Raw genomic sequence first — 27,044 nt, forward strand, 5'->3', positions numbered from 1 at the left:
AGAGGGAGGGAGGGCGGGGCATGGAACTCGGAGGAGAGGGGGCCCTGGAACTCAGAGAAGAGAGAGGGGGGGCCTGGAACTCGGAGAGTGAGGGGGCCTTGAACTCGGATAAGAGAGAGAAGAGGGGGACTGGAACTTGGAGGAGACAGAGGGGGGGCCTGGAACTCGGAGGAGAGAGAGGGAAGGAGGCCTGGAACTCGGAGGAGAAGGGAGCCTGGAACTCGGATGGGGGGGGGGGGGGGGGGGCCAAGCTGCAACTTGGTTGAGAGGGAGGGAGGGGGCCAAGCTGAAACTCGGAGGATAACCTTGCTTGCGCCCGTTTCATTTGTGTGAGAAACGGGCATGTTTTACTGGTTAACACATAAAGTAGAAATAAAAATACCATAAGATAAACCAACATAAAGTAGAAATAAAAATAACACATCAAAGGTATGAGAATAGTTTATAGGACAATAAAGGGACAAAACAAATATAAAATAAACTAGAAATGGCATCAAGGATGCCAAAATGAAGAGAGCATAAAATTGATGAACCATTTTAAATGAAAGTGGTTTACCTTTTGATAGTCCATAGAGCTTGCCTCTGTATCTATCAGGTAGGTTATTAGGTCTAATGATATAGGTGTTGTATTGTCAGGGTAATTTATCCTGCCTGATGATTTTTGTTGTTTTCCTTCTATTGTATGCCACTGATATTTTGCTGAACCACTTTTTTTTTTTTTTTTTTTTTTACTTTTTTTGTAATTTGAAATTTCAAAAATGTTTACATAACAAGAATCCAAAATAAGTCAATGAGCTTCAGGCCCTAGTAGCTGAGCCACCTTACACTAAGTTTATTCACAATAGTGTGGTTCTTCTTATGCACCCTAAGTTCCTTCCTAAATTAGTGTCAGAGTTCCATCTTAATCAGTCAATTGTTCTACCAACATGTTTTCTGAAACCACTTGCCCATCGTGGCGAAAGTTTACTGCATATCTTAGATTGCAAGTGAGCCTTAGCCTTCTATCCGAAGCGGTCTAAAGCCCCATAGCCAGCCCACCCAGCTTTTTGTTCTTTTGACCCAAACTAGATAGGGGTATCCATCGGCAGATGTACAGTTTCTAATTGGCTAGCAGATTGTGTCTCCTTAACTTATGCCCAGGCTGCACTGACTCTAGGGGGCCATGTCTAAGCTCATAATGTCAGAGCCATGGTGATATTGGTAGCTCACTTGAGGTCAGCCTCCATAGAGGAGATTTGCAAAGCTGGGACATGGTCTTCTCTCCACACATTCACATCTCATTACTCCCTTGAGCAGGATACCTGACATGACAGTATATTCAGTCATACAGTTCTGCAGAATTTGTTTGATGTCTAGAATCCAACTCCACCTCCCTTCTAGGTCCAGTTTTGGTCTGTTTCAGGCTGCACCTCCACAACTAGAAAGTATATAGTTTTCAGGTTGATTGACCTGAAGACCTCAACATTTTGCACCTGTATTGTCTTAGCATTGTTTTCAATGAGCCTGGTACCTAGGGATTCCCAAATGTGAGAATACAACTGCTCTGCTTGTCCTCGGAGAAAGTGAAATTACTCACCTGTAACAGATGTTCTCCGAGGACAGCAGGCCAAGTATTCTCACAAACCCTCCCATCTCCCCTTGGAGTTGAATTCTTTAGCTATATTATCTAACTGAGGCACATATGTGGTGAGACGCTGCTAGAAACTTCTACAATCTTCTCGCTAGTCAGTGTCCTCTCTGGGTTCCATCGGGTGACGTCACCCAACTGTGAAAATACTTGGCCTGCTATCCTCGGAGAACATCTCCTACAAGTGAGTAACTTCACTATTATCCAGTAACAGTTTATGAGAATTAAGGAGAGTGAAGGAGAAGCAGACTTTAGAATTATCAACGGTAATGCAAGTGAACCATTTAGATTCAGTATTTATTGTATTATAGGCCATACAGCATTCCAAAATTGTTTAATAACTGGGCAATCAGAGATCATATGTAAAAATGATCCCTGATCATTATTACAGTGCCATCAAATATTAGAACAATACAATACTATACAAATTTATACTCCTTTATGTACCAACTAGGATCAATGCAGTAACAATTTAAATGAAAAACTAGGCCATCACTAGTAAAAAAAAAAAAAACCTCAAAATATAATTAACTTAACCATATTTATCTCTAAAACAATAATCAACAATTAAATTTGCTGATGACACAAAGTTATTCAAAGTCGTTAAATCACCGGAGGATTGTGAAAAATTACAAGCGGACCTTACGAGACTGGGAGACTGGGCGTCTAAATGGCAGATGACGTTTAATGTGAGCACGTGCAAAGTGATGCATGTGGGAAAGAGGAACCCGAATTATAGCTACGTCATGCATGGTTCCACGTTAGGAGTCATGGACCAAGAAAGGGATCTAGGTATCGTCGTTGATGATATGTTGAAACCTTCTGCTCAGTGTGCTGCTGCGGCTAAGAAAACAAATGAATGTTAGGTATTATTAGGAAAGGAATGAAAAAGAAAAATGAGGGTGTTATAATGCCTTTGTATTGCTCCATGGTGCGACCGCACCTCGAATATTGTGTTCAATTCTGGTCGCCGCATCTCAAAAAAGATATAGTGGAATTAGAAAAGGTGCAGAGACGGGCGACGAAAATGATAAAGGGAATGGGACGACTTCCCTATGAGGAAAGGCTAAAGCGGCTAGGGCTCTTCAGCTTGGAGAAAAGCCGGCTGAGGGGAGATATGATAGAGGTCTATAAAATAATGAGTTGAGTTGAACGGGTAAATGTGAAGTGTCTGTTCACGCTTTCCAAAAATACTAGGACTAGGGGCATGCGATGAAGCTACAATTAGTAAATTTAAAACGAATCGGAGAAAATTTTTCTTCACTCAACTTGTAATTTAAACTCTGGAATTCGTTGCCAGAGAATGTGGTAAAGGTGGTTAGCTTAGCGGAGTTTAAAAAAGGTTTGGACGGCTTCTCAAAGGAAAAGTCCATAGACTGTTATTAAAAGGACTTGGGGAAAATCCACTATTTCTGGGATAAAAAGTATAAAATGTTTTGTACTTTTTTGGTATCTTGCCAGGTATTTGTGATCTGGATTGGCCACTGTTGGAAACAGGATGCTGGGCTCGATGGACCTTTGGTCTTTCCCAGTATGGCAATACTTATGTACTTATGCACTGAAGATTACATTAAGTAAACAGAGAACAAATAAGCTTTTAACGTTTTATGAAACCATGAATATAACTCCATCAATCTTAACTCCAACGGAAGGGAGAGCCAACATTGTGCTGAGCAATAAACAAAGCTAGAATTATGATAAGATTTATACTTCACATGCTTCACAGAAGGTGGTTGTAACTGACAATGATCCTTAGATCTAAGAGAACAAGGAGTTACTACAATACCAGCTCCATCAAGTAATCTGGAAGAAAACCATAGAACAATTTATGGATAAAAATACAGCGCTTAAATTTATATCGTGCTTCAAAAGGAAGCCAATGAAGTGACCGCAACCAAGGGGTAACATGGTCAAACTTGCGTCTTCCACATATCAATTTTGCAGCTGTATTTTGCAAAATTTGCAAACTTTTTAAAGATGAGAGCATCCAACATAAAATGTGTTACAATAATCAAGCTGGGACAACACCAGTGTCTGAACCACTACTTGAAAGATACGAGGCCCTCTCTTTTTCCTCATTGGAGTCCACAAAGCTTTATGAGCTAAAACATACAAAGATTGTATGAGATTCGCCGAGCAAGTAGGTCTTGAAACTTTTAACCAAAAGTAGTGGAAATCAATTTCACTTTTATCAATATTCAGCTCGGTTTCCCACGGCTTAATTGCTCTGCTGAAGATGGAGAAGAGTTATTTTTGAATGTGTTTATACATAGTGGAAATAATTTTACCTTCAGCTAATGACTTAATACAGAATATTTGGAAAGAGGTTTGTTCTTGGAGCTCAGCTAAAGAGATTCAGCTTTTTAAAAAAGTTTGCATAAGTCTCAACCAGTTAAAATATTGAGATTGTGGTAAGAGAGGTCCTGAGAGGAATGAAGAAAGAGGTTATTTTGTAAATCTACTAAAATGCCACTTCCTGTCTGTTAGATGTGTTATGGCCAGTCAGTTGTGCACTAGAGGTTTCTGCTTGCTGCTTCTCTCTCCTGCACTTGTCATCCAGTATTCAGCATCTGTACCGATCATGAATCATGCATTTAGTATACATCTTTTCTGTGGTACAACCAAAGCAGTTTGCATATTATATACAGATAATTGTCCTTGGTGGGCTGTGTTGTCTGCCACCCTCCCTGGCTGCCACCTACTTAAGCTGCTGGTTGGCCCCTACATTCTTCCATATAACTGATAAGTACTGCAGCCTACCTTAAAACTAAGGAAATTCATTGGGATAGGAAAGAACACTCATATTCTAAAGGATACTAGAATACCACAGAAATAGGGTCACAGACACACAAGACTGGCCTATTAAGTGCTCCTTTTTACTTTGTTACATTGTAAATAATTTTGAGAATAACTAAAAATAAATGAAATGTCAAAAAGGGCAGCACTTAGACCTGAGCTTGCTCTCTGATGTTGGCCATTGTAGAATCCGTTGTACATAGCCAGTTGGTCACACATTTGGATTATTATAGTCTTACACCCTATTCAGTCTGGTTTTAGACGCTCTTAGAGGCCTCATGGTACGGTCAGATGGTTGCTTGCCTCCTGTGTCCACAACCTGAGTTTGAATCCTGCACTGGTATTTCTGGCCTCTGGCCAACTCAGCCATTCACCTACTTTCGGTCAGTAAATGATTAACTGTTCTTAGCTGGCACCAAAGGTAATGGCAAACTACCCTGCAAATGGTCTGTCAAGAAACTGTTATGCAAGTGGCAGGCCCCATACGTTGTTCATGACTTAGTACTTGCATACAGGGAGCTACCTTTTCTTTACCATAGTATTGAAATGTGTTAACAGCTTTGGTGTATGATAGAGCAATTTTGTGTAAGGATAAAAACCGGTTTTAGATATTTTAGATCTTTTATTGTTAAGGTTGAGTGAATTGGGGACTTTTAATACATTTCTTAATTGGTTGTAAGTACAAGGTAGTTTAAGAGCACTTTTCCAAAACTCACTCCGTCCATTTTTTGTCACTTCTGAGCTGTGCAATTAATTTTGTTCATAACGGCAAACTTCACTGAATTTTGACACGGATAAGCTACAGTAAATGAATCTTGCCATGATAAACAAAGAATTCATAAATAAGTACTTTGTGTTCTCATAATTAATGGGAATACACTTGCTGCAGGGACAAATGAGACTTTGAAAGGTTAAATTTATTTTTTCCGTAAGTAACATAACCCCCTCTGGGATAGGCCTTAGTGATGGCTGTGAGAAGCCCAAAATAGGGGTGGCTGTAAGAAGCTCAAAATAAGCGACTAAATATAGGAGCAAATCTCTTCAGGGATTGTAATTATTTTTTAAGCATTTAGACTGTATTTGCATTGTTTGAATGCTTTTATATTTGATTATTAGCTTTGCATATCTGTAAACTGCATTGGATGATCTTTAGGTTGTCAAAAGACTGTCTATAAAATACAGTTTGATAATTAGTTTAATCCTCAGAAGCAGTATCTAGCTATGTTCTTTCTGTACCCTTCACTGCTCCCCTATACATCTGTAGTTTGTTTGTTTATTTATTTGCCACCTTTATGAAGAGATTTACCCAAGGTAGTTTGCAGGAAATCAATTTTTACCAAGAAAGGATAATCATCCAAAATGATAAGTTTCACACAGTGAACACCAGTAACTCTACAGTATCACAAAGTGGTACTCTGTCTTTGAAAAATATGTGCTTTACTGTTTCTGTACAAATACATAACCATCCTTGGCAAGCCAGCCCTATAAAGTTAAGGAGCCCACGCATCCTATATTGTGCCAGAAATTATTATAACAGAACATAGGCACTGATTCATTTTTCCCTCCTGGAAAATAAGTTGGAGGTTTTAATTGAAAGAGAAAAAGCAGGGAATCATGATAGAGAACCAAAAGAGACACTTGAATTCTACTACTACTATTTAACATTTCTATAGCGCTACAAGGCATACGCAGCGCTGCACAAATATAGAAGAAAGACAGTCCCTGCTCAAAGAGCTTACAATCTAATAGACAAAAAATAAATAAAGTAAGCAAATCAAATCAATTAATGTGAACGGGAAGGAAGAGAGGAGGGTAGGTGGAGGCGAGTGGTTACAAGTGGTTACGAGTCAAAAGCAATGTTAAAGAGGTGGGCTTTCAGTCTAGATTTAAAGGTGGCCAAGGATGGGGCAAGACGTAGGGGCTCAGGAAGTTTATTCCAGGCGTAGGGTGCAGCGAGACAGAAGGCGTGAAGTCTGGAGTTGGCAGTAGTGGAGAAGGGAACAGATAAGAAGGATTTATCCATGGAGCGGAGTGCACGGGAAGGGGTGTAGGGAAGGACGAGTGTGGAGAGATACTGGGGAGCAGCAGAGTGAATACATTTATAGGTTAGTAGAAGAAGTTTGAACAGGATGTGAAAACGGATAGGGAGCCAGTGAAGGGTCTTGAGGAGAGGGGTAGTATGAGTAAAGCGACCCTGGCGGAAGATGAGACGGGCAGCAGAGTTTTGAACCGACTGGAGAGGGGAGAGGTGACTAAGTGGGAGGCCAGCAAGAAGCAGGTTGCAGTAGTCTAAACGAGAGGTGACAAGGGTGTGGATGAGGGTTTTGGTAGAGTGCTCGGAAAGAAAGGGGCGGATTTTACGGATGTTGTAAAGAAAGAAACGACAGGTCTTGGCGGTCTGCTGGATATGAGCAGAGAAGGAGAGAGAAGAGTCAAAGATGACCCCAAGGTCATCTTTGAATATTCTGCCTGTGCTTCTCTTCCAGCCTAGAAGCAAAGAACAGAATCCTTTAGAGGCCAGCCTTCAGATTATAATACCAGTTTTGTGCAACAGATATTGCAGAAAGAAATGTGGTACCCAGAGCAGACTAGCTTCACTCCCCTCTCCCAAGTTCAACTTATTGGATATCAGCTAAATATTAACTGGAGCTTGACCACCATGAAGCCCCATGTATCCTCCTGAGACCCAACTGGAATACCAAGCTCTTGTCATAATGCTGTGTTCCTGGTTAACAGAATTAAATAATGAAATAATCCATGCAAAAATAGCCTTTTGTTTTATTGGATTAGAAATGAAAAGCACATCTTGTGTTGTTTTACTTCACACTGACTGAGATGAATAATACATAATCACTGTATCAATGATCAAGAGTTTCTCAGTGTGAGCCTTTTCTTTTTTTTTTTGTTTACAGGGAGACTTCAGAGAAGATAATTTTAATACAGCCATGCAAGTACTGAGAGATGCTGGTGAATTATCCAAAGGAGACCAGAAAGGGCGCAGGGGAGGAACGAAAGGTCAGTGCTGAGGATTATCTAACATTTTGAGCACCCACATATTTCCCTGTGAGTTCCCTTCTGATCTCTTGCCATATACATTCTAGTGGATATGTTTTGTTTTTAATGGAACACTTCCTGCTGTGTTTCTGTGGTCCATGGTAACACAATGTATTTAATTCAATAGGGTAAGCTCCTCAAGGTTTATAGTGACTTGGAAAGTAAAAAAAAAAAAAAGTTGAAAAATACTTTCCTGAAGCAGTGCAGAGTGGTGTATTTTCCCTCTAGGCCAGGGGTTCTCAGCCTTGTCCTTGGACTACACCTAGGCAGTCAGGATTTCAGGTTATCCACAATGAATATGCTTGAGAAATTTGCATTCACTATTGTATGCAGATCTATCTCATGCATATTCATTGTGATTATCCTGAAAACCTGACTGGCTAAGTGTGTCCCAAGGACTGGGTTGAGAACCACTGCTGTAGGCACTTTTTCAATAGACCTGGTAGGAGAAGTATGGAAGCTAGCATAGAAAGAGCATTGTTGCTGGTTTGCCCTTCTCTCCCCAACTCAAATTACCATGGAAAATGGTGGTAGCAGCAAAAACCTTATTGCTGTTCCTCCTCTCCCATGTGCCAGACTGCTTGCAAAAGCATTTGACTAAGCAGCTGCATACTGATGTAGGAGCAAGCCTTCAGCAGGTGCTCTCACTTGTTGATGAGCATATCTAAAAATAATAGAAAGTGTATTTGAGATTACTTTTATGTAATAAATTTTAGAACTTAAAAAAAAGTGTTGCTGATGTAGATATGTCCGTCTTTCCTTCCTTCCTTCCTTAAATTTGTGCTGAAATTTTTGATAAAATTTAAGGGAAATAAGTATGTGTTTAAGGATTCCAAGCAATGTTTGTTTTTTCCGGATAACATTTCCATGGAACTTCCTACTGGTTTTCCAGAGCAATTGAAACTTTATAATATGATGCTTTTTAGTTATGGTATAGCCTTCACCTCTTGACTTCTCTCTTTTCCCCTCTCTCAATCTCTGTCTTTCTGTCTCTCTTTACACTATAGATTGTCTTTCTCATGGTAAATTTGTTTATTTTCTTTTTCTAATTTTGTTGGTTTTCCAGATACATTTTCTACATGATAAAATAGTTTCTTTGTGTATGTTTTTAAATGTATGTGTTAAATATACATTTAGAGCATGGCCACGCTCTAAACTCTCCCTTACGTTTGCACAACTGACTATGGAACTAGGACTGCTTGAAAGAGGAACCCTATCTAATAACAGTGAATCATAGCATCATTTTGGAGTCTGCCACAATGGTACATCCACTCCTCCCCACCTTATGAGCTCCTGAGACACCATGACCTCTCCTCACCATCAATGGCTTCTACCTTCAGGGAGGACTCTGTTCTGAAGTCTTTAACAGTGCACTTTTAGGACTGATAAAGAGCGCTAAACCCGTCTGACTTAAATTAGCTCCCAAAAGCTATCACCATGGATTTGCTTAGCCCTTTTGAGCATGTCAGGTGGCAACCTACCTGATAACTTAGTGCCTAATCCTATCCCCATAATCTGTAATCTGTCTAGAAAACACTGTACTAGTACATTTTTAGGACTGATAAAGAGCGCTAAACCCGTCTGACTTAAATTGGCTCCAAAAGCTATCACTATGAAGTGGCTCACCTAGATTTGCTTAGCTCTTTTGAGCATGTCGGGCGGCAACCTACCAGATAACTTAGTGCCTAATCCTATCCCTGTAATCTATGTGTAGAAAACACTGTACTAAGAAACACCCTAATTGTAATGTCAGATATCTGCTAGACAATGCCAATATATACCATCAGATTCAGACCAGAACCAAATGGCTAACATTCAACGGCCTAAAAAAACTTGTTACCTTTTGAAATTACCCAAACAAGTCTCCCCTTTGGAACACAAATCTCAACTCACTCCTGTTCACACCATTTATATCAACGCCAGGTCTGTGGGGAACAAGGCTCTCTTACTTAGGGATCTGCTAGAATCTTCAGATCTGGGCTTTCTATTTATCTCAGAAACATGGCTCACAGAAACTGATAGTCTGTTATTGCCTCACATCTATCCACCTGGTTATATTATTCTTCACTCTCCAAGTCAGGGTAAAAAAGGCGGTGGGCTTGCTCTTATATTTAAGAGCTTTTTTCCACGTGTCTTTAGTTAGTTCTGGGGTTTTCCCTGAACTAGAATTTATGCGATGCAAATTTTGTGATGATTCAACAAAGGCAAATCAAATCTCCCTACTCCTCATTTACCGTCCTCCAGGAGCTTGGTCCAAGACAGAACCTTGAGTTGTAGAGATTACTTCCTCTGCCATGTCCCAATTTTCTAAGGTTATCTTCCTGGGACACTTAAACCTACACTTGGAAAATGATATGGACACCAGTATCCACAACTTCAAATCATTCCTGAAGGACTGTAAACTAACTACATTCGCCAAGAGTGCAACTCATGAAAAAGGCTATATGTTAGACTTCATGACTATCCTAATAGCTTGATCAGTTCATTTAAATGGAAGCCAGTACCGTGGTTTGACCACTTCCAACTGATTTCACCATTGATATCTGCATATTAAGCTTAACCAGGCACAGATCCTCCAAACTCATCTCCAGCAGACATAAAATCAACGAGGTCACTTTCTGGTCTGAGCTAACAGATTCCCTCACTACCTCATCTCCTACACATGGTTCGATCAAATCCCGCTGGGGTACCAAGGTGGAAGCCATACTAGACAAAATGGCTCCATTTACCACTAAAAAAGAAAGACGTCCAGAAATTCACCATGGTTTACAGAGGAATTATCCATCCTAAAAAGGGAATGTTGATGCCTTGAAAAGCAATGGAGAAAGAACAAAGATACTACTGATAAATCCAAATGGAAGTCAGCCTTCCAATGTTACAAAAAGTAGGTATCTGATTCAAAACACCAGTACTTATAGCAGCCTAATAGGTCAAGATGCTCTTGACAATGTCAGGTTCTCAGGTTCAGAGCCCGTGGGGCCGGGCTCTGGAGCAAACGTGAGCCCTTGGGCTGCTGACGAGGAGCGACAGCAGCAGGCAAAACCCACCAACCAACGCTGGGCAAGCACACTGGCACCGGCAGAGACTGCAGGCACCGCCCAGCGAGCCAGAACATACGGACTGGAATCCCCCGGACTGGAGGACACAGGACTGGAATCCGTCGGACTGGAGGACACAGGACTGGAACACTGGACTGGATCCCCCGGACTGGAGGACACAGGACTGGAACACACTGGACTGGAGCACCCTGGACTGGTCCGTACAGCTTCACCTGCACTTAGCCACTGCTCCCCAAGGGTTGAGCCCTTGGGTTCGAGTGGCCGGCAGGACTTACCGGATACCGGATGACACAGGGACCAGGACTGGAAACAGAAGTACTCCTAAATCCTAAACTGACCTAAGTGCTCCCAAGCACTAAACCAACAGAAGTGTTCCTAACAGAAAACTAACAAAAGGACTTCCTAAGCCCTATACTAACAGGAGTGCCCCTAGGCACTGACCTAACAGGAGTGCTTCACCCAGTACCAAAAGGAAAAGCAGGGAAGCTAAACACATAAGCTAATAAATGTGCTTCCTGAGCACCAAACTTCAGCAGACCTAACACAGGTGCTCTGAGCACCAAGCTACAGAAGCTCTACAACTAACTAGGGTGCTCCCACGCACCAAACAACCAGAAGAGCTCCTAGCACTAAAAGGGAAGACAGGGGAGCCACTAGGGAAAAAAACAGGGAAGCTAAACACGTAAGCCAAAAGTGCTTCAAAAGCACCAAACACAAACAGCAAAGACTGCAATGCTCCCAACAGCACAAACACCAGAAGTACTTCTATCAGCCAAATCTGCAGTGTTCCTAACAACACCAAACCCTGAAGTACTTCTATCAGCAACAGAGCTTCCAAAGCCCTACACACAGCAAAGCTTCAAAAGCACCAAGAGGGAAAAGCAGGAAAGCTAAACACACAGTCACAAGTGCCCACTGCACTAACACTAACCTGGACCTAAAGCAAGTAGCAAAAGCAAATGTTGCAAAGGCCCTGAAGGGAAGAACACCACTTCCTTATCAAGGCCCTCCCTGATGATGTCACACTGCCTAGACCCAGGCAGACAGCACACTGAAACCCCGAGAGGCCCAACCCACACCAATGCAGCACCGTGAAGCACTTGAAGCCAGTACACCCAAAGAGAGGTAGAGCTAACTCAGTCCACCAACACAGCTGCAGTAAACTGAAGCAATTAGAGTCATGCTGCTGGAAGCTGCCAGCATAGAGAGACAGAGCTAGCTCAGAAAGGACAGACAAAAGAAACAGAAGCCAGCTAAGAAGCTGACCCCCAGGAAAAAGGTAAGTTTGAGAAGGGTTCTGACCACGATCATAACAGACAACAAAAAAAACTTTTTCTCCTTAGTTAAAAACTAGCTTCCACTAATGATGATGAATATTCACAGAAACCATGTTCCACCACCTGAGATCTAGCTGATCATTTTACCAATAAGATTCTCCAAATTAGATCTGAACTATCTAAAGCTACTCCCAACAGAGGAATATAATCCAACCCATAGTTAAGCCTCAATCGCCGGAGATCCTAGAATCCAAGGACTCAAAACTGACCAAATCTGGGAATCTTTTCAACCACTAACAGTTGAGGATGTAAGATCAATTCTGTTGAAATGCTCCCTGGATCAGTGCCCAAAATACCTACTCAAATCCATCCCTTTGCAAGCAGTAAACTGGTTACTTAATCTCAATGATCTGTTTTTCCTCCTGATATGGGCAAAATTGTTTTCACTCCTCTGTTGAAGGGATCTAGGCTAGATGTAACATTGCCTGCAAACTACTATCCAGTGGCAAGCATACCCATTTTTACTAAAGTATTAGAAACCCACATCAGTAAACAGCTCTTTATATCTGGAAAATATTTCTATATTACCCTAGTCACAATTTGGCTTTAGATCATCACATAATACGGAAACATTGCTGCTAGTTGTAACTATATATGTCGAACAACACGTATTCAAAGATGGCCAAGTAATTCTTCTCTAATTCGATATATCGGTGGCGTTCGATGTGGTTAACCACACATTGCTACTTGAACGCCTTGACCAGATAGGAATAACAGGGACTGTGATCAAATGATTCAGTGAATTCCTTTCAAATTGAAGCTATTCTGTCAAGCAAAACAACCAATTTTCCAACTACTGGTCTCCTAAGGGATCTCCCCTCTCACCTATCCTGTTCAATCTCTTGATGTCATCCCTTGCCTCAATGTACCTGAGTCTTTATTTATTTGTTACATTTGTATCCCACATTTTCCCACCTATTTGTAGGCTCAGTGTGGCTTACATAGTACCGGAGAGGCCTTTGCAGGCTCCGGTGTGAACAAATACAGAGTGATGTTGTGGTAAGATCAAGTTCATGTGGCACAGCCACATTAGGGAATCGGAGAACGGAAGAGTTGTGTTATGTCCACTATGTGCTTTAGTTTGGTTGTGTTGCAGAGATTAGGCATTTAAATTGGATCGGTAGGGTATGCCTTTTTAAACAGGTTAGCTTTTAGTGATTTCCGGAAGTTTAGGTGGTCATACGTCATTTTCAAGGCTTTTGGTAATGCGGTCCACAGTTGTGTGCTTATGTAGGAAAAACTAGATGTGTAGGTTGTTTTGTATTTAAGTCCTTTGCAGCTTGGGTAGTGCAGATTCAGATGTATTTCTAATTGGTAAGTCGATCAAGTCTGTCATGTAACTCGGGGCTTCTCCGTAGATTATTTTGTGAACCAGGGTGCAGATTTTAAAGGCGATGCGTTCTTTGATTGGGAGCCAGTGTAGTTTTTTGCAGAGGGTTTTTGCGCTTTCAAAATCACATTTTACCAAATATAAGCCTAGTTGATAGAGTTCGGGTCGTCTAAGTGAAGGTTGATGTCTCCTAGTACTAGTGTATTGGAGTTGGTTACACATGTGTTTGAAATGAAGTCCATGAAGGTGGTCTGGTCTTCGTTCCAATTACCTGGAGGTCTGTAAAACAAGACACAATTCACATGATCGCTTAGGGTTTTGTTGTGGATTCTGATTGAGGCAATTTCAGGTTGAGGTGTTATGGACTCGACAGTGGTTTCGGTGGTAAAGTGGGACCGATAGATTAGTGCTATGCCTCCGCCTCTCTTTTCTTTTCTGACCCAGTGTGTGATTTTGTATCCTGGAGGGCACAGGTGTAGGATTATAGGGTCCTTTTGGTCATGGATCCAATTTTCAATTAGGAAGAGTAGGTCGAGGTTTTCTGACATGATCCAGTCTGTTAGTATTGCTGTTTTATTTACAGCGGATCTGGCGTTGACTTAGCCCACTTGGATTGTTTGGAATGGGTCTTCTCTATTTGGTGTTAAGTGGACTTTTGTTAGTTGTGCTCTGGGTGGGCAGGTGGGTGAGGAGGCAGAGTCGGGCGCGTGGTCGCTGTCCCGTGAGCCTTGTGCGGTCCCCCGTGAGGAGAGGTTCAGACGCCTTTCCCTGCTCTGAGGGTGACAGCGGTGCCGTTCGCTGGACCCTCACAGGCTCCCCGAGCGCCGTCTGCTGCCTCATGCAGTGCCCCATGGGGGACAATGAACTAATGAACTACTGTTATCCTAGGCAGATGACATCCTGCATCTCTTACCAGTGACAGCATCAGACAAAGATACAACTCAGTCTGTAGCGAATGGCATGACTGCTGTTAGCACCTGGGCTCTGACCAATAAACTGAAATTGAATGTGCAAAAAACCAAGGCCCTACAGTTCCGAAATCTGGGAATTGTTGTCCCATCATCAATATTTTTGTTCAGTGGTCAAAGCTTTACAGTCGAGTCTGAAACCAGAGTACTAGTGGTCTTGCTTGATTCTTCACTCACCTTCTCTTCCCATATTAAACAGTCATATTAACCAGCTATGGAAGAAAACACTGTCAAAATGAGACAGCTACGTCTAGTCAGATCATTCTTTGACCAAAAGCCTTTGCACTACTAGTCCAAATGTTAGTCCTACCTCACTTGGATTACTGTAATGTTCTATTTCTTGGTATTAAGTGACAATTTCAGAAAAAACTGCAAATCATACAGAATACAGCTGCTGGACTAATGTATAGATTGAATAGATATGCTAGTGTTTCAACTCATCTTAACAAACTGCACTGGCTTCCCATAGCAGAAAGACTCTGGTTCAAAATTTCTTGTTTAGTTTTTCAAATCTTACAGGGTTTCACCTCTGAACTGCTGACTAGGACCGCTTCGTTACGTTTGGTCCAGTATAACAGACTAAAAGAACATCTGATGCTAGCGTCACCGTTTCAAACGACAATTCAAAATCGGAAGATTTTCAGCTCTCTATTCCCAGTACTTGGAGTTAAAATATGGAACTCTCTACCTATTGCCATCAGAACAGAAAACAGCTACCTTAGCTTCAGGAAGAGGCTGAAAACCTTTCTCTTCCCGAAGACTGCTTCATAACAATCCATTGATTTCTACCTCATAGTATCACCCATTATCCTTTCCTATAATGTTTTTGGTCTCATGCATTACTCCAGTGGTCTCTAATTGTTCTCATACCTCACACTAACATCGGCTTTTGTCTCACCTAAAATGTAAACCGCACTGAACCCTAGAAAAGGGATATTAGTGGTGTACAAGAATTGATTTGATTCTGTCATAGTGTGTTTGAAGTGGGTTGATGTAACATTGCAGTAAGATACCATCTGACTTGCCCTCTCCAGTCTGCCTTTCTTGTATTTCCCGGCAGGGGTGCTGTAACATTTCTCTGTGTGCTCCTTTTTGTACTGCAAAAGGCAATAAATGAAAAAAGAATGTTGTCCACCTGTTCTTGAACGGGTTCTTTTTTTTTTTTGTGCCATTTCTTTTATTACATTTTGTGGTATCGTTGCTACATATTGCAAAGTCTGACCTGCAAAATACTTATATTGCTTTTAATAACATATTAAGGGGCCCTTTTACTAAAGCTTAGTGTGAGCTAGCAGAATTAGCACGTGCTAAATGCTAAACAGTTCATAGGTTTAAAATGGGGTTCTTAGCATTTAACATGCGCTAATTTCATTAGCACACACTAAACTTTAGTAAAAGGGCCCCCTTAGGTTCCTTGGATTAAAATTGTGCATACCCTTTGTCTTTGTCTACTAACTCTTAGGATGTTCTTGCAGGTCCATCTAATGTCTTTAAGATTGTGAAGATGATCATGGAGAGAAATTTCCAGCCAGTGATTATTTTCAGCTTCAGTAAGAAGGATTGTGAGGCCTATGCACTGCAGATGGCAAAACTGGATTTCAACACAGGTATGGTGTGCTACTGTGTGCCGGAGTTTAACTAGACTTGCATGGTCGGGGATTTATTTTGTGCCTACAAAATAGGCAGGGGGTGTAACTGACCTGTTTTTTGTTGTTGTTGTTTTGTTCTTTGGGGTGGGGGGCTGGTCAATGTTTTTCAGTTTTCAGATTGTTCTGAGTTAAGAGTTTCAAAGTCCAGGTTTTGTATTGAAAAAATGTCATTAGTCCAGAATTCTTGTGACAGGTACAGCCACATTGGGCTGCAGTATTGCATGCTACCCTATCATTCCATCCTGGAGCACAATCCAAACATCAAATCGCCTTATTTCAGCTCAGGAAGAAGGTAAAGCTGATGTGTGACTTGAGTGATTGCTTGTAGGCTGTTTCCATTAAGATTTTTCTCAAGTTTAGGTGACTACAATAAAAAGGTAAAGCTATGCACCAAATGGAGCAAAATATGTCAGGAAACAAGTACTGCATATACTTGAATATAAAACTGTCTGAGTATAAAACAGAGAACAGGGAGAAAGCTTTTAACTTCAGTATAAACCAGGGGGTGGGGGGGGGGTGTATGTTCAAGTGTAAATAGTTTTAAAAACAAAAAAAAAACTAACCTGAGGCTCTGGGTGGTGTGCAGGAGAGGTGAGCGATGCCAGGCTCCCAGGAATTTGAGCCCTGTTGTCTGTGACTGGTTGCTGGGGAAAGAGGGCTGAGAAAGAAGCACCTGGAGTCGGGAAGAGGAGCAGTACCTGGGGACCTATAGGTGCAATAAGGCCATGAGTTGCTGGCTATTCTCTGGGTCTGTGAGTAGTCTGGGCAGTTGAGTCAGGATAAGTGGTGTTGCAGCACTCGCCGGTGCCATGAATTTTGAGGAGGAGTGGCTATGTGCCGTGCTGGTGCAGGGCCTTGAGCATCTGTGCATGCTCAAGCATGCCAGCTCCTGCCCTATCCGAGTCTCTCGGAGAGCCTGGGAATTGGTAGGCCTTGAGCACGTGCAGATGCTCAAGGCTTCACACCGGCACAGCGCATAGCATTGGTGTCAGTGTCAGCTACAGAAATGCCAGTAACCATGTGTGGTGGGGGGAGAGGAAGACGAATATATAAAGCGAGATCCTAATTTTTAGGCTTTATTTTGGGACAGAAAAATGTCAGTTTATATGCTGTATATATGTTCTAATTAAGAAAGTTTAGGAAAAAATATGCTGCTTTTGGACATTAAAAAAAAGGTATTGTCTGATAGATCTGATAATAGATAACAATAAATGGTTTCTTTATAATATCTCAGTTACTATTCATACAGTAACTTCCTTTATAACATCCTAAGTTCCTTAAAGGTTAAAAGATGTAATGTATAGTAATTATAAATCAGTCTTTTATTTTTATTTTGATGCTTTGAAGCGTTTACTTGTTCTTCTGTGGGAGCCCTTTTAGATTGGAATGCGTCTTTTAATTTAAGAGGGGCGGGCAAATGTCTGTTGATTCGTAAAGCATGCTTCATTGCGGAGAAATGTATTCTTCAGCATTGGGTGAGACAGACTTTACTTACATACTGTCAATGGCAAATCCAATTTCATGATTTGCTGTTGCTGGAACTGAAAACTGCTAATCACATGTTTGGAAGACGAAAGCAGTTTCTTTGGTGTGGATGTCATATATCCAGTTGTATCCAATGGCACAAAGTTTTGTTTTGAATAAAATACATTTGACATAAGTCTGGGATATCACTTAGGAATGGTTTTTCTACATTTACGCTGTTTGGGGATATAAGAACACAGTCCCCAGACAGGGAACATGTTGCTGATTGGGTGGGAGGAGGGGGGTTAACTCTGGGGGGGGGGGGGGTAGTTTTTAGGGTTGCAAAGCTGGGGGGGGGGGGGTAGAGGGGGTTTAATTGTACAAAGTTAGATGACAGTCTGTATTCTTTTTATATGCCTATATATGCACGGTTGCTTTTAATATTTGCTTTTGGCTTTTGGATTATTGTTAAATGTGCTCATTTGGCATTGTCATCAGCAAAAATGGAACGGGGAGGGGGGATACTGGATGAATTAAATCTGGACAGAGGCAGAAAAATGACCAAAGGTAGAAAAAGTAATTTTATTTTCTATTTTGCACTTTGATTATGTCAGGTTTTCGAATGTTCATTTCAAAATCTCTGCTGATTGGAGCTAAGGGATTCTCAGTTGAAATTTGTTCTACTTAGGATATTCTTGAGTTAAAGTTAAACACTGGTTTAGGTCAAAACTGCCATTTTACCATGGTGTTAAAAACATTCAGCACGTAAGTGTGCATATTCTAGCAACCAGTTGAACTGTTCGCTGGGTCATTGTTTCTGTAGGCTTAATCATGACCTCATCAAAGCGGAGTGTCTTGAAAATCCCATATAACTAATTTCTTTTGCGGCTTAATATAAATAGAACTTGTTTGGATTTGTTTTCTTGTTCTATTTGGTGACAGCAGCATAATTACTGTGTTTTAGACACTTGATAAATAGTGACTCATACAGTATGAGTTGGCAGTGCAATGGTGCTCAATTTTCCTTCCCCTCAGTTTTGGTAACTAGGTTGGCAGCTCATCATATCACATAACATGGTCTTTTGCACAGTTTGACATTAGTGCTGTGCAGTGGGTGGGACAAACTTGGGAAACCCTACCTCTGTCATCTTACTCTGCTTTTGTTACTGTCCATAACAAAGAAAAAAATCTATTTCCAAGATCTGAATTGACTTCAGTATTCTTGCCAGTTTTGTAATGCCAAATTATATTAATATCCTTAATGTAATTTGTGCTTGGCCAGCACTGAAGAAAATATCCTCTGCTTCTGTGTAAGACGAGATGAATATTCTGTTCAGAGTTCCATTAGTAATTATGTGTGCTTTTGACTTATTGGAAGAATTGTGTTTTGTGGTGGTTCATTAGTATGCATTAAGCCCTTTTGTCGTGATCTGGAGTTTAGCCATAGGCACATAGTAATGTCAATAAACAAGATTTTGAGACATTACTTTTTAATGGATTGGCATAAAATAATTTATAATGAGCTTTCAAGAGTTATATTTGCCTTCATTGGCTCATTACTACCCAGTGGATTGTTCTGTTTGGAATAGCTCTTCGAGCATAGTCAGGATTAGGTCCTTTCACTCATGCCTGTTATCCCAATTCAGGTAACTTGAACTTAAAACACCAGAGAAGATGGTGGTGACTCTCTTACTACCCCATCTCCATTTGTTACTGCCTTTCTGCTGTTACTGGGCTTAATTTGTGGTATTCTCCTTTCCGCCCCCCACCCAGGTCTCTTTTCCTCTCTGCTTGAATTCTGGCACTGTTTTGGCTCATGTAATCTCCACTGGAAATCTACTAAGTGTCCACCACCCTTTGAGTAAAAAAAAACTTGAATTCCCTGCCTTTGGCTTCATATGGTGATTCTTGGTTCTACAGAAAATGCTGCTTTCTGGTATTTTATTGAGGTTTGCCTAATTTTAGAATGCACCGTATCTCCTAGAAAGTACATTTTAACTCCTTTTGTCTTTCTGTGGTGTACAGATCACACTGTGCAACATTTTGGTAGCCCTCATATGAGTTGCCTCTAACATGCGAATTTAAACAACCTTTTTGAACAAAATCTAGAAAAATAAAAGCAGATAGACTATATTGCCTATCCACTTTGCCCATCCATACCATCTACTCTTCTTTCACTCCCTTAGAGATCCTGTGTACTTGTCCCAAGCTTTCTTGAATTCAGATAACGTTTTCATCTCCACCACCTACACTGGGAGACCGATCCACGAATTCACCACCCTTTCCATGAAGAAGTACTTCCTCAAGTTGCTTTTCAGTCTATCACCTTTCACCTTCTGTCACAAAACGTCTATCCACCCGCCTGGGGTTACCCCCGCGGCCACTTAGAGGGTCTTATCCCTAGCACAGGTCAGGTCTGCCTGCACCTGCTGCTTGTGCTCTACATTAGCACCCTCTGACTGGATCACAACTGCCTCTGGTCGAGTCTCCCGCTCTCAAATTATCCCCAGTGATTTCTAGGTTACTGAGGCCACACTTCCAGTGCTCCCACAGTTCCCAGAAAGTACTCACAGACCCAACACACAAACCACCAGGATTCTTTGTTAGTCCAGAAAGAGAGGCAATAAAATAAATATTGTTTATTGTCTTTAAAAAAAAATTGAACAGTAGAACAAAATAGTGCAATCAGCAAACAATAACAGGTAACTGAAATATGGATCAATTATAACACTGACTAAACATTTGTTTGCTTCCTAGAAAGTACCTGGGGAGATCAGGGCATACAGCTGTTCAGGGCTTCAGAAAAGAGCTTTCTCGCTTTCTTCTCCTGAGCTGAAACTGAAGCAACAGGCAGCAACTGCTGGGTAATTTCAAACTCCAGGCCAATCAGAGCCCAGAACAACAACATTTGAAAAAAGCTGGTTACATCCCTGCAAGGCACTTACTATTATCTGTATGCTAACTAAAAGGAAGAGAAGTCCGTTCTCTGTAACAACTTTAAGCATAAACATGCACCATCTGTTGGCCAAACTAGAGAAATACACTTCAGAATTAATTTAGGGAGGAAAATATCCAATACATTTTACAGGCTGAAAACACACTGTTTCTTCCAACCTTCATCCTTTGCCTCCACGTTCCAGAACTTCCTTTCAATTGCAAGAGACTCTGCTCCTGTACATTTATACCATATAGGTATTTAAATGTCTCTATCATATTTTCCCCTCCCACCTTTCTTCCAAAGTATACGTATTGATCTTTAAGTCTTTCCGAATGAGCTTTATGATGAAGACCACTGACCATTTTAGTAACTGTCCTTTGGACTGACTCCATTCTGTTTATATCTTTTTGAAGTTGCAGTCTTCAGAATTATACACAATATTCTAAATGAGGTCTCACCAGAGTCTTATACAGGGCATCATCGCCACCTTTTTCCTACTGGCCATTCCTCTCCCTATGCACCCAAGTGTACTTGTAGCTTTTGCCATCACCTTTTCTACCTGCTTGGCCACCTTAAAATCTTCACATATGATCGTACCCAAGTCCCGCTCCTCTTTCATGCACAAAAGTTCTTCTCACCCTAAACTGGAGGAGTAGACTAATGGTTATTGCAGCAGCCCAATAACCAGGCGAACTGGGTTCAATTCCCACTGCAGCTCCTTGTTACTCAGGGCAAGTCACTTAACCCTCTCCATTGCCCCAGATACAAAATAAGAACCTGAATATGTAAACTGCTTTGATTGTAACTATAGAAAGTGGTATATTAAATCCCATCCCCTTTCCCTTTTCCTTTTCCTACCATTCCCTCAGCTTTTTTAATCCAAATGCATGACCCTGCATTTTTTAGCATTAAATCCTAGCTTCTAAATTCTGGACCATTCTTCAAAGTTCGCTAAGTCCTTCCTCATGTTATCCACACCATCAGGGATGTCTGCCCTATTGTAGATTTTCGTATCATCTGCAAAGAGGCAAATCTTACCAGACAGCTCTTCAACAATATCGCTTACAAAATTGTTAAAAAGAACTGAACTCTGTGACACACCACTAGTAGCATCCCTTTCCTCAGAGTGAGCTCCATTTACTTCTACCCTTCGTTGTGTTATACTCAACCAGTTCCTAACCCAATCAGTCACTTTAGGGCTGATACCAAGGACACACAGTTTATTTATTAGTCGTCTATGCAAAACTGAGTCAGAGGCTTTGCTAAAATCTAGCGTTCTCTGCCAATCCAACCCTATGGTCACTCAATGAAAGAAATTAATCAGATTTGTCTGACAAGAACTGCCTCTAGTGAAACCATGTTGCCTCGGGTCCTGTAATCTGTTGGATTCCAGCAACTTTACCATTCTCTGTTTTAAAAGTATTTCCATAATTTACTTACCACAGAAGTTACTTACCGGCCTGTAGTTCCAAACTCTTTCTTACTTCTGCTTTTGTGGAGAGAGACAACATCTGCCCTTCTCTAGCCCTCTGGGGCCACTCCCCAGCTCCAGCCAGTGGAGCCGCCAGAATTTTCCTAAGTTCTTTCAGTACCCTTGGATCTATACCATCCAGCTGCATTGTTTTGTCCACCTGTAGTTTAGCAAGCTCCTCACGAACACAGTCCTCTGAAAATCTTTCAGGGTCTACCACACCTCCTTTTCTATTTGTGTTTGGCTTCTGCGGTCCTCTCTCAGCTCTTCAGCTGTGATTACAGAACAGAAATACTTGTTAAGCATTTCCGCCTTATCTTTATCAGTTTCTTCATATTTCTTCTCTTCACCTTTGAGTCTGACAATACCTCTTTTGCACTTGATTCCTCCTATCACTAATAACTAAAGGTGATCAATAGAAATCAAACAAAATAAAACATGGAAAAGAAAATAAGATGATACCTTTTTTATTGGACATAACTTAATACATTTCATGATTAGCTTTCGAAGGTTGCCCTTCTTCGTCAGATCGGCTACCACAGCTCTCTACTAATATCTAAAAAATGCTTCCAGCAGTGGCCAATCCAGGTCACAAGTACCTGGCAGAAACCCAATTAGTAGCACTATTCCATGCTACCAATCCCAGGGCAAACATTGGCTTCCCCTGTGTCCATCTCAATAACATACTGTGGACTTTTCCTCCAGGAACTTGTCCAAACCTTTTTTTAAACTCAGATATGCTAACCGCCATTACCACTCCGGCAACAAGTTCTAGAGCTTAGCTATTCTTTGAAAAAATATTTCCTCCTATTTGTTTTAAAAGTATTTCCATGCAATTTCATTGAGAGTCACCTGGTCTTTGCACTTCTCGAATGAGTGAAAAATTGATTCATATCCATCTGTTCCGTACCACTCAGGATTTAGTAGACCTCAATTATATCCTCCTTCAGCCTTCTCTTTTCCAAGCTAAAGAGCCCTAACCTCTTTAGCCTTTCATTATACGAGAGGAATTCCATCCCCTTTATCATTTTGGTTACTCTTCTTTGAACCTTTTCTAATTCTGCTATATCTTGTGATACAGCGACCAGAATTGAAGACGATACTCAAGCTAAGGTTGCACCATGGAGTGATACAAAGGCATTATAATATTTTTGGTTTATTTTGCATACCTCTCCTAATAATTCCTAGCATCCTGTTTTTTTGGCCGCCGCCGCACACTGGGCAGAAGATTTTAGCGTATTGTCTATAATGACACCTAGGTCTTTTTCTTCAGTACTGACTCCTAAAGTACATAAGTAATGCCACACTGGGAAAAGACCAAGGGTCCATCGAGCCCAGCATCCTGTCCACGACAGCGGCCAATCCAGGCCAAGAGCACCTGGCAAGCTTCCCAAACGTACAAACATTGTATACACGTTATTCCCGGAATTGTGGATTTTTCCCAAGTCCACTTAGTAGCGGTTTATGGACTTGTCCTTTAGGAAACCGTCTAACCCTTTTTTAAACTCTGCCAAGCTAACCGCCTTCACGTTCTCCGGCAACGAATTCCAGAGTTTAATTACACGTTGGGTGAAGAAAAATTTTCTCCGATTTGTTTTAAATTTACTACACTGTAGTTTCATCGCATGCCCCCTAGTCTTAGTATTTTTGGAAAGCGTGAGCAGACGCTTCACATCCACCTGTTCCACTCCACTCATTATTTTATATACCTCTATCATGTCCCCTTCAGCCGTCTCTTCTCCAAGCTGAAAAGCCCTAGCCTCCTTAGTCTTTCTTCATAGGGAAGTCGTCCCATCCCCGCTATCATTTTAGTCGCCCTTCGCGGCACCTTTTCCAATTCCACTATATCTTTCTTGAGATGCGGCGACCAGAATTGAACACAATACTCAAGGTGCGGTCGCACCATGGAGCGATACAACGGCATTATAACATCCTCACACCTGTTTTCCATACCTTTCCTAATAATACCCATCATTCTATTTGCTTTCCGAGCCGCAGCAGCACACTGAGCAGAAAGTTTCAGTGTATTATCGACGACGACACCCAGGTCCCTTTCTTGGTCCGTAACTCCTAACTCCCTAGCATAAGATAGTCATGATTCAGATTATTCTTCTCAATGTACATCACTTTGCATTTTTTGTCTATATTAAATTTCATCTGCCATTTGGATGCCCAGTCTTCCAGTTTCCTAAGGTCTTCCTGCAATTTTCACAATCCGTATGCGTTTTGACAGCTGTGAAAAGCTTTGTGTCATCTATCACATCTCTCGTTGTTCCGATTTTCAGGTTATTTATAAATATATTAAACAGTCCCAGTACAGATCCATGTATCACTGTACTATTCACCCTCTTCCATTGAGAAAAATAGCCATTTAACCCTACCCTCTGTTTTCTGTTCAATAACCAATTTTTAATCCACAGAAGGGCATTGCCTCCTTTCCTATGACACCTTAATTTTCTTAGGAGTCTCTCATGAGGTACTTTGTCAAAAGCTTTCTGAAAATCTAGATACACTACATCATATGGCTCACCTTTATTGACATGTTTATTTATGCCTTCAAAGAAATGAAGCAAATTGTTGAAGCAAGACCTCCCTTGGCTGAACCCATGCTGACTCTGTCCCATTAAATCATGTTTGTCTATGTGTCTTGTTCCCCTCCCCCCCCCCCCCCCCCCCCCCCCCCACAATTTTACCATATGGACTATTTTTTTCCCCATTTGCATATTTGCTTTCCTGACTACTCTACCAGTTTCTCTTAGCTTTTCCAGATATTGTTGCCTGTCTTTTCTTTCCACGATTTCTTGAAGTTTATGAAGGCTAACCTCTTTCCTTACCTTTTCAGCTTACTGTTGAGAACCAAAACTGCCTTCTTTTTCTCTTACTTTTATATACTTTCCTTACAAAAAGATTTGTTGCTCTTAAAATAGCTTCTTTCAGTTTTGCCCACTACTTTCCAGCTTCTGCCAGATAACTCCTTGAGGTAATCCCTTTTCTGAACAAAGTTTAGTTTCTTTTTAAGGCTAGAACATTCACTTTTGAATGAACTTGTCACACCAGCTTAACATTAAACTACACCTTTGGTGGTCACTGGATGCCAGATCACCCACAGTAACATCGGAAGCACTCTCCCCATCCATAAGCACTAAGTCTAGTATGGCCCTATTCCTCCTTGTAGAGAACCCAGGATCTCCCTACTTCTAGAACATTCACAGTAGATACCCCAATCAACATGTAGCATATTAAATCACCTGTGTGTACTACTTCACCTCTGTTATATTTTGGATTTTTTTCAATTTAATCTACATTTCTTCAGTATGGAAAGGAGGCCTGTATATAGGTGTAAATACATTTTCCATTCCCTCTTTCCAGATTGACCCATAGTGCCTCTTCCTTACCCTGTAGATCCTGCACTTGTGTGACTTTAAATATTATCTTTAACTTATAATGCCACTCCCCCTCCCCTTCTTCTTTCCCTGTCTTTGTTGAACAGATTATAGCCCTTTGTTTTCAGGGAATCTCTTAAAGATAATCTGTTGCATGTTTGTTTGGAATCAATGAGTTGTCACCTGAAATTTGGCTTCTCTGTTTTGTTTTCTAATATGCTGGTGTGTTTATTATATAATCCATACAAATGAGCAGTGGGGTCTCTAATGTGGGCAATAATATTCAAACACTAAAATACAATTAATATAGAAAATCCTAATAAAACAGAAATATAATCATTCGTTATGAATTCAAACTTTTAACAATTAAAATCTGACATGGCAATTCTTTGGCATAACGCCTACATCGGGTATGGACAAATAAATCAGAAAAGAAGAACAAAATGGCAATTCCACACTATTCCAGACCACAGTTAGAGAATAAAGCACGTTTTATTAATTTTTTTAAAGAATTATTTTAAAAATTTACAAAAAACACAAGGTGCACTCACCCATTAACATAGTGTATATACCTGGTCAGGCTTCCTGTGTATCAGACACCTAAAATTATTAAAGAAAAAAAAACTTTCACTGAGCTTAATGGAATATGGATCAGATTTCCAGGGAAGGTTTTAGGAGTAAAAAAAATGTTGCAGAACTTGAACTCCTGTGATTGTGTCAGTTGGGAGCAAGGGGAAGGAAGGATAGAGAAGACCAAAGCACATCAATAAAATCTGTACATGCACAGGAGGCAGACACAAATGAAGAGATTGGATAAACCAAATGGTCCTTATCTGCCATCCAGTTCTCTTTTCCTCTGAAATTCTTGTCCTAGAATTCTTTCTTACCCAGTCATAGCTTCCGATTTTCCTTTTGTAGTTCTTCACTGAGGCCAGTCCTTGAGCATCCCCTTCCAGAAATGCTAAATGAGCTGAGTTCTGTAGACAGCTGCCAGTTGGGGATTGTGGTCTAGATGTAAGCAACATTACTACCTTATTCAAATTTTCGGTGAGGATTAGAGCTTGTGTGTTACTCCAGTGTGACTCAGGAGTGTGGTCACTTGACAATGCAATTGCATTTGTAATTATTCTTTTGAACCAATTCATGTGTATAAGTTTATGAAAGAAAATCCTCTATATGAATATTTCGATATTTCAAAGAATACTGAACTTGAATCAATTCAGAATTTTGAGGTTTTCTCCTTTGTCAGCTGCTCATTGTGTGACAGTATGGATGAGGTCAAGGAATTTTGGTGGCCTAAGGGTGCACTTATGTTTTCTGTACATGCTACTACGACTTGTGAATCCAGTGGAGTGATATATCTTCTATGCTGCCCATGTGACCTCTTCTATATATGTGTCACGGTCGTGAGTCCTTGTGCCCAGACGGAGCACCGGGGCAAAGACTCGTACCTGCGTTCTGTAGGGCAGCCGAACAACCCCCAAGACTTCACCTGTAATGACTGCCGTTCCCCAGAGGTTGAGCCCCCAGGTGCAGGCAGCCAACAGGGCTTCAGGATACGAACAGGGGCCAGACGGCAGCTGACAACAGGCGGAGAGAGATCAGAGTTCAAGTAGCGAGCCAAGGCAGGCAGAAGCCAACAGAAGGGAGTCTGGGTACCGGTAGTAGTCAGGTCACGAAGCGAGCAGGTAGTAATCAGAATTCTAACAGAGGTCAGGTCAGGCAGCAAGCAGAGAGTAGTCGGGATTCCAGCAGAGGTCAGGTCTGGCAGCAAGCAAAGAGTAGTCGGGATTCCAAGCAGAGGTCAGGTCTGGCAGCAAGCAAAGAGTAGTCGGGATTCCAGCAGAGGTCAGGTCAGGCAGCAAGCAAAGAGTAGTCGGGATTCCAGCATAGGTCTGGTCAGGCAGCGAGCAAAGAGTAGTCGGGCTCCAAGCAGAGGTCAGGCAGCAAGCAAAGAGTAGTCGGGTT

The 27,044-nt window shown here is 41.3% G+C and overlaps 1 protein-coding gene across 1 annotated transcript in view; it reads left to right on the top strand.

Moving 5' to 3' along the window:
* The window catches only part of MTREX (Mtr4 exosome RNA helicase), a 427,098-nt gene that overhangs the window by 83,034 nt on the left and 317,020 nt on the right, over window positions 1-27,044 (top strand). The window contains 2 exon segments of the mRNA XM_030193130.1: window positions 7,336-7,438; window positions 15,647-15,778. Of these exon segments, the coding sequence (XP_030048990.1) occupies window positions 7,336-7,438; window positions 15,647-15,778 (235 nt within the window).

This window comes from Microcaecilia unicolor, chromosome 2, assembly GCF_901765095.1.
Source record: "Microcaecilia unicolor chromosome 2, aMicUni1.1, whole genome shotgun sequence".
NCBI classification, from domain to species: Eukaryota; Metazoa; Chordata; class Amphibia; order Gymnophiona; family Siphonopidae; genus Microcaecilia; species Microcaecilia unicolor.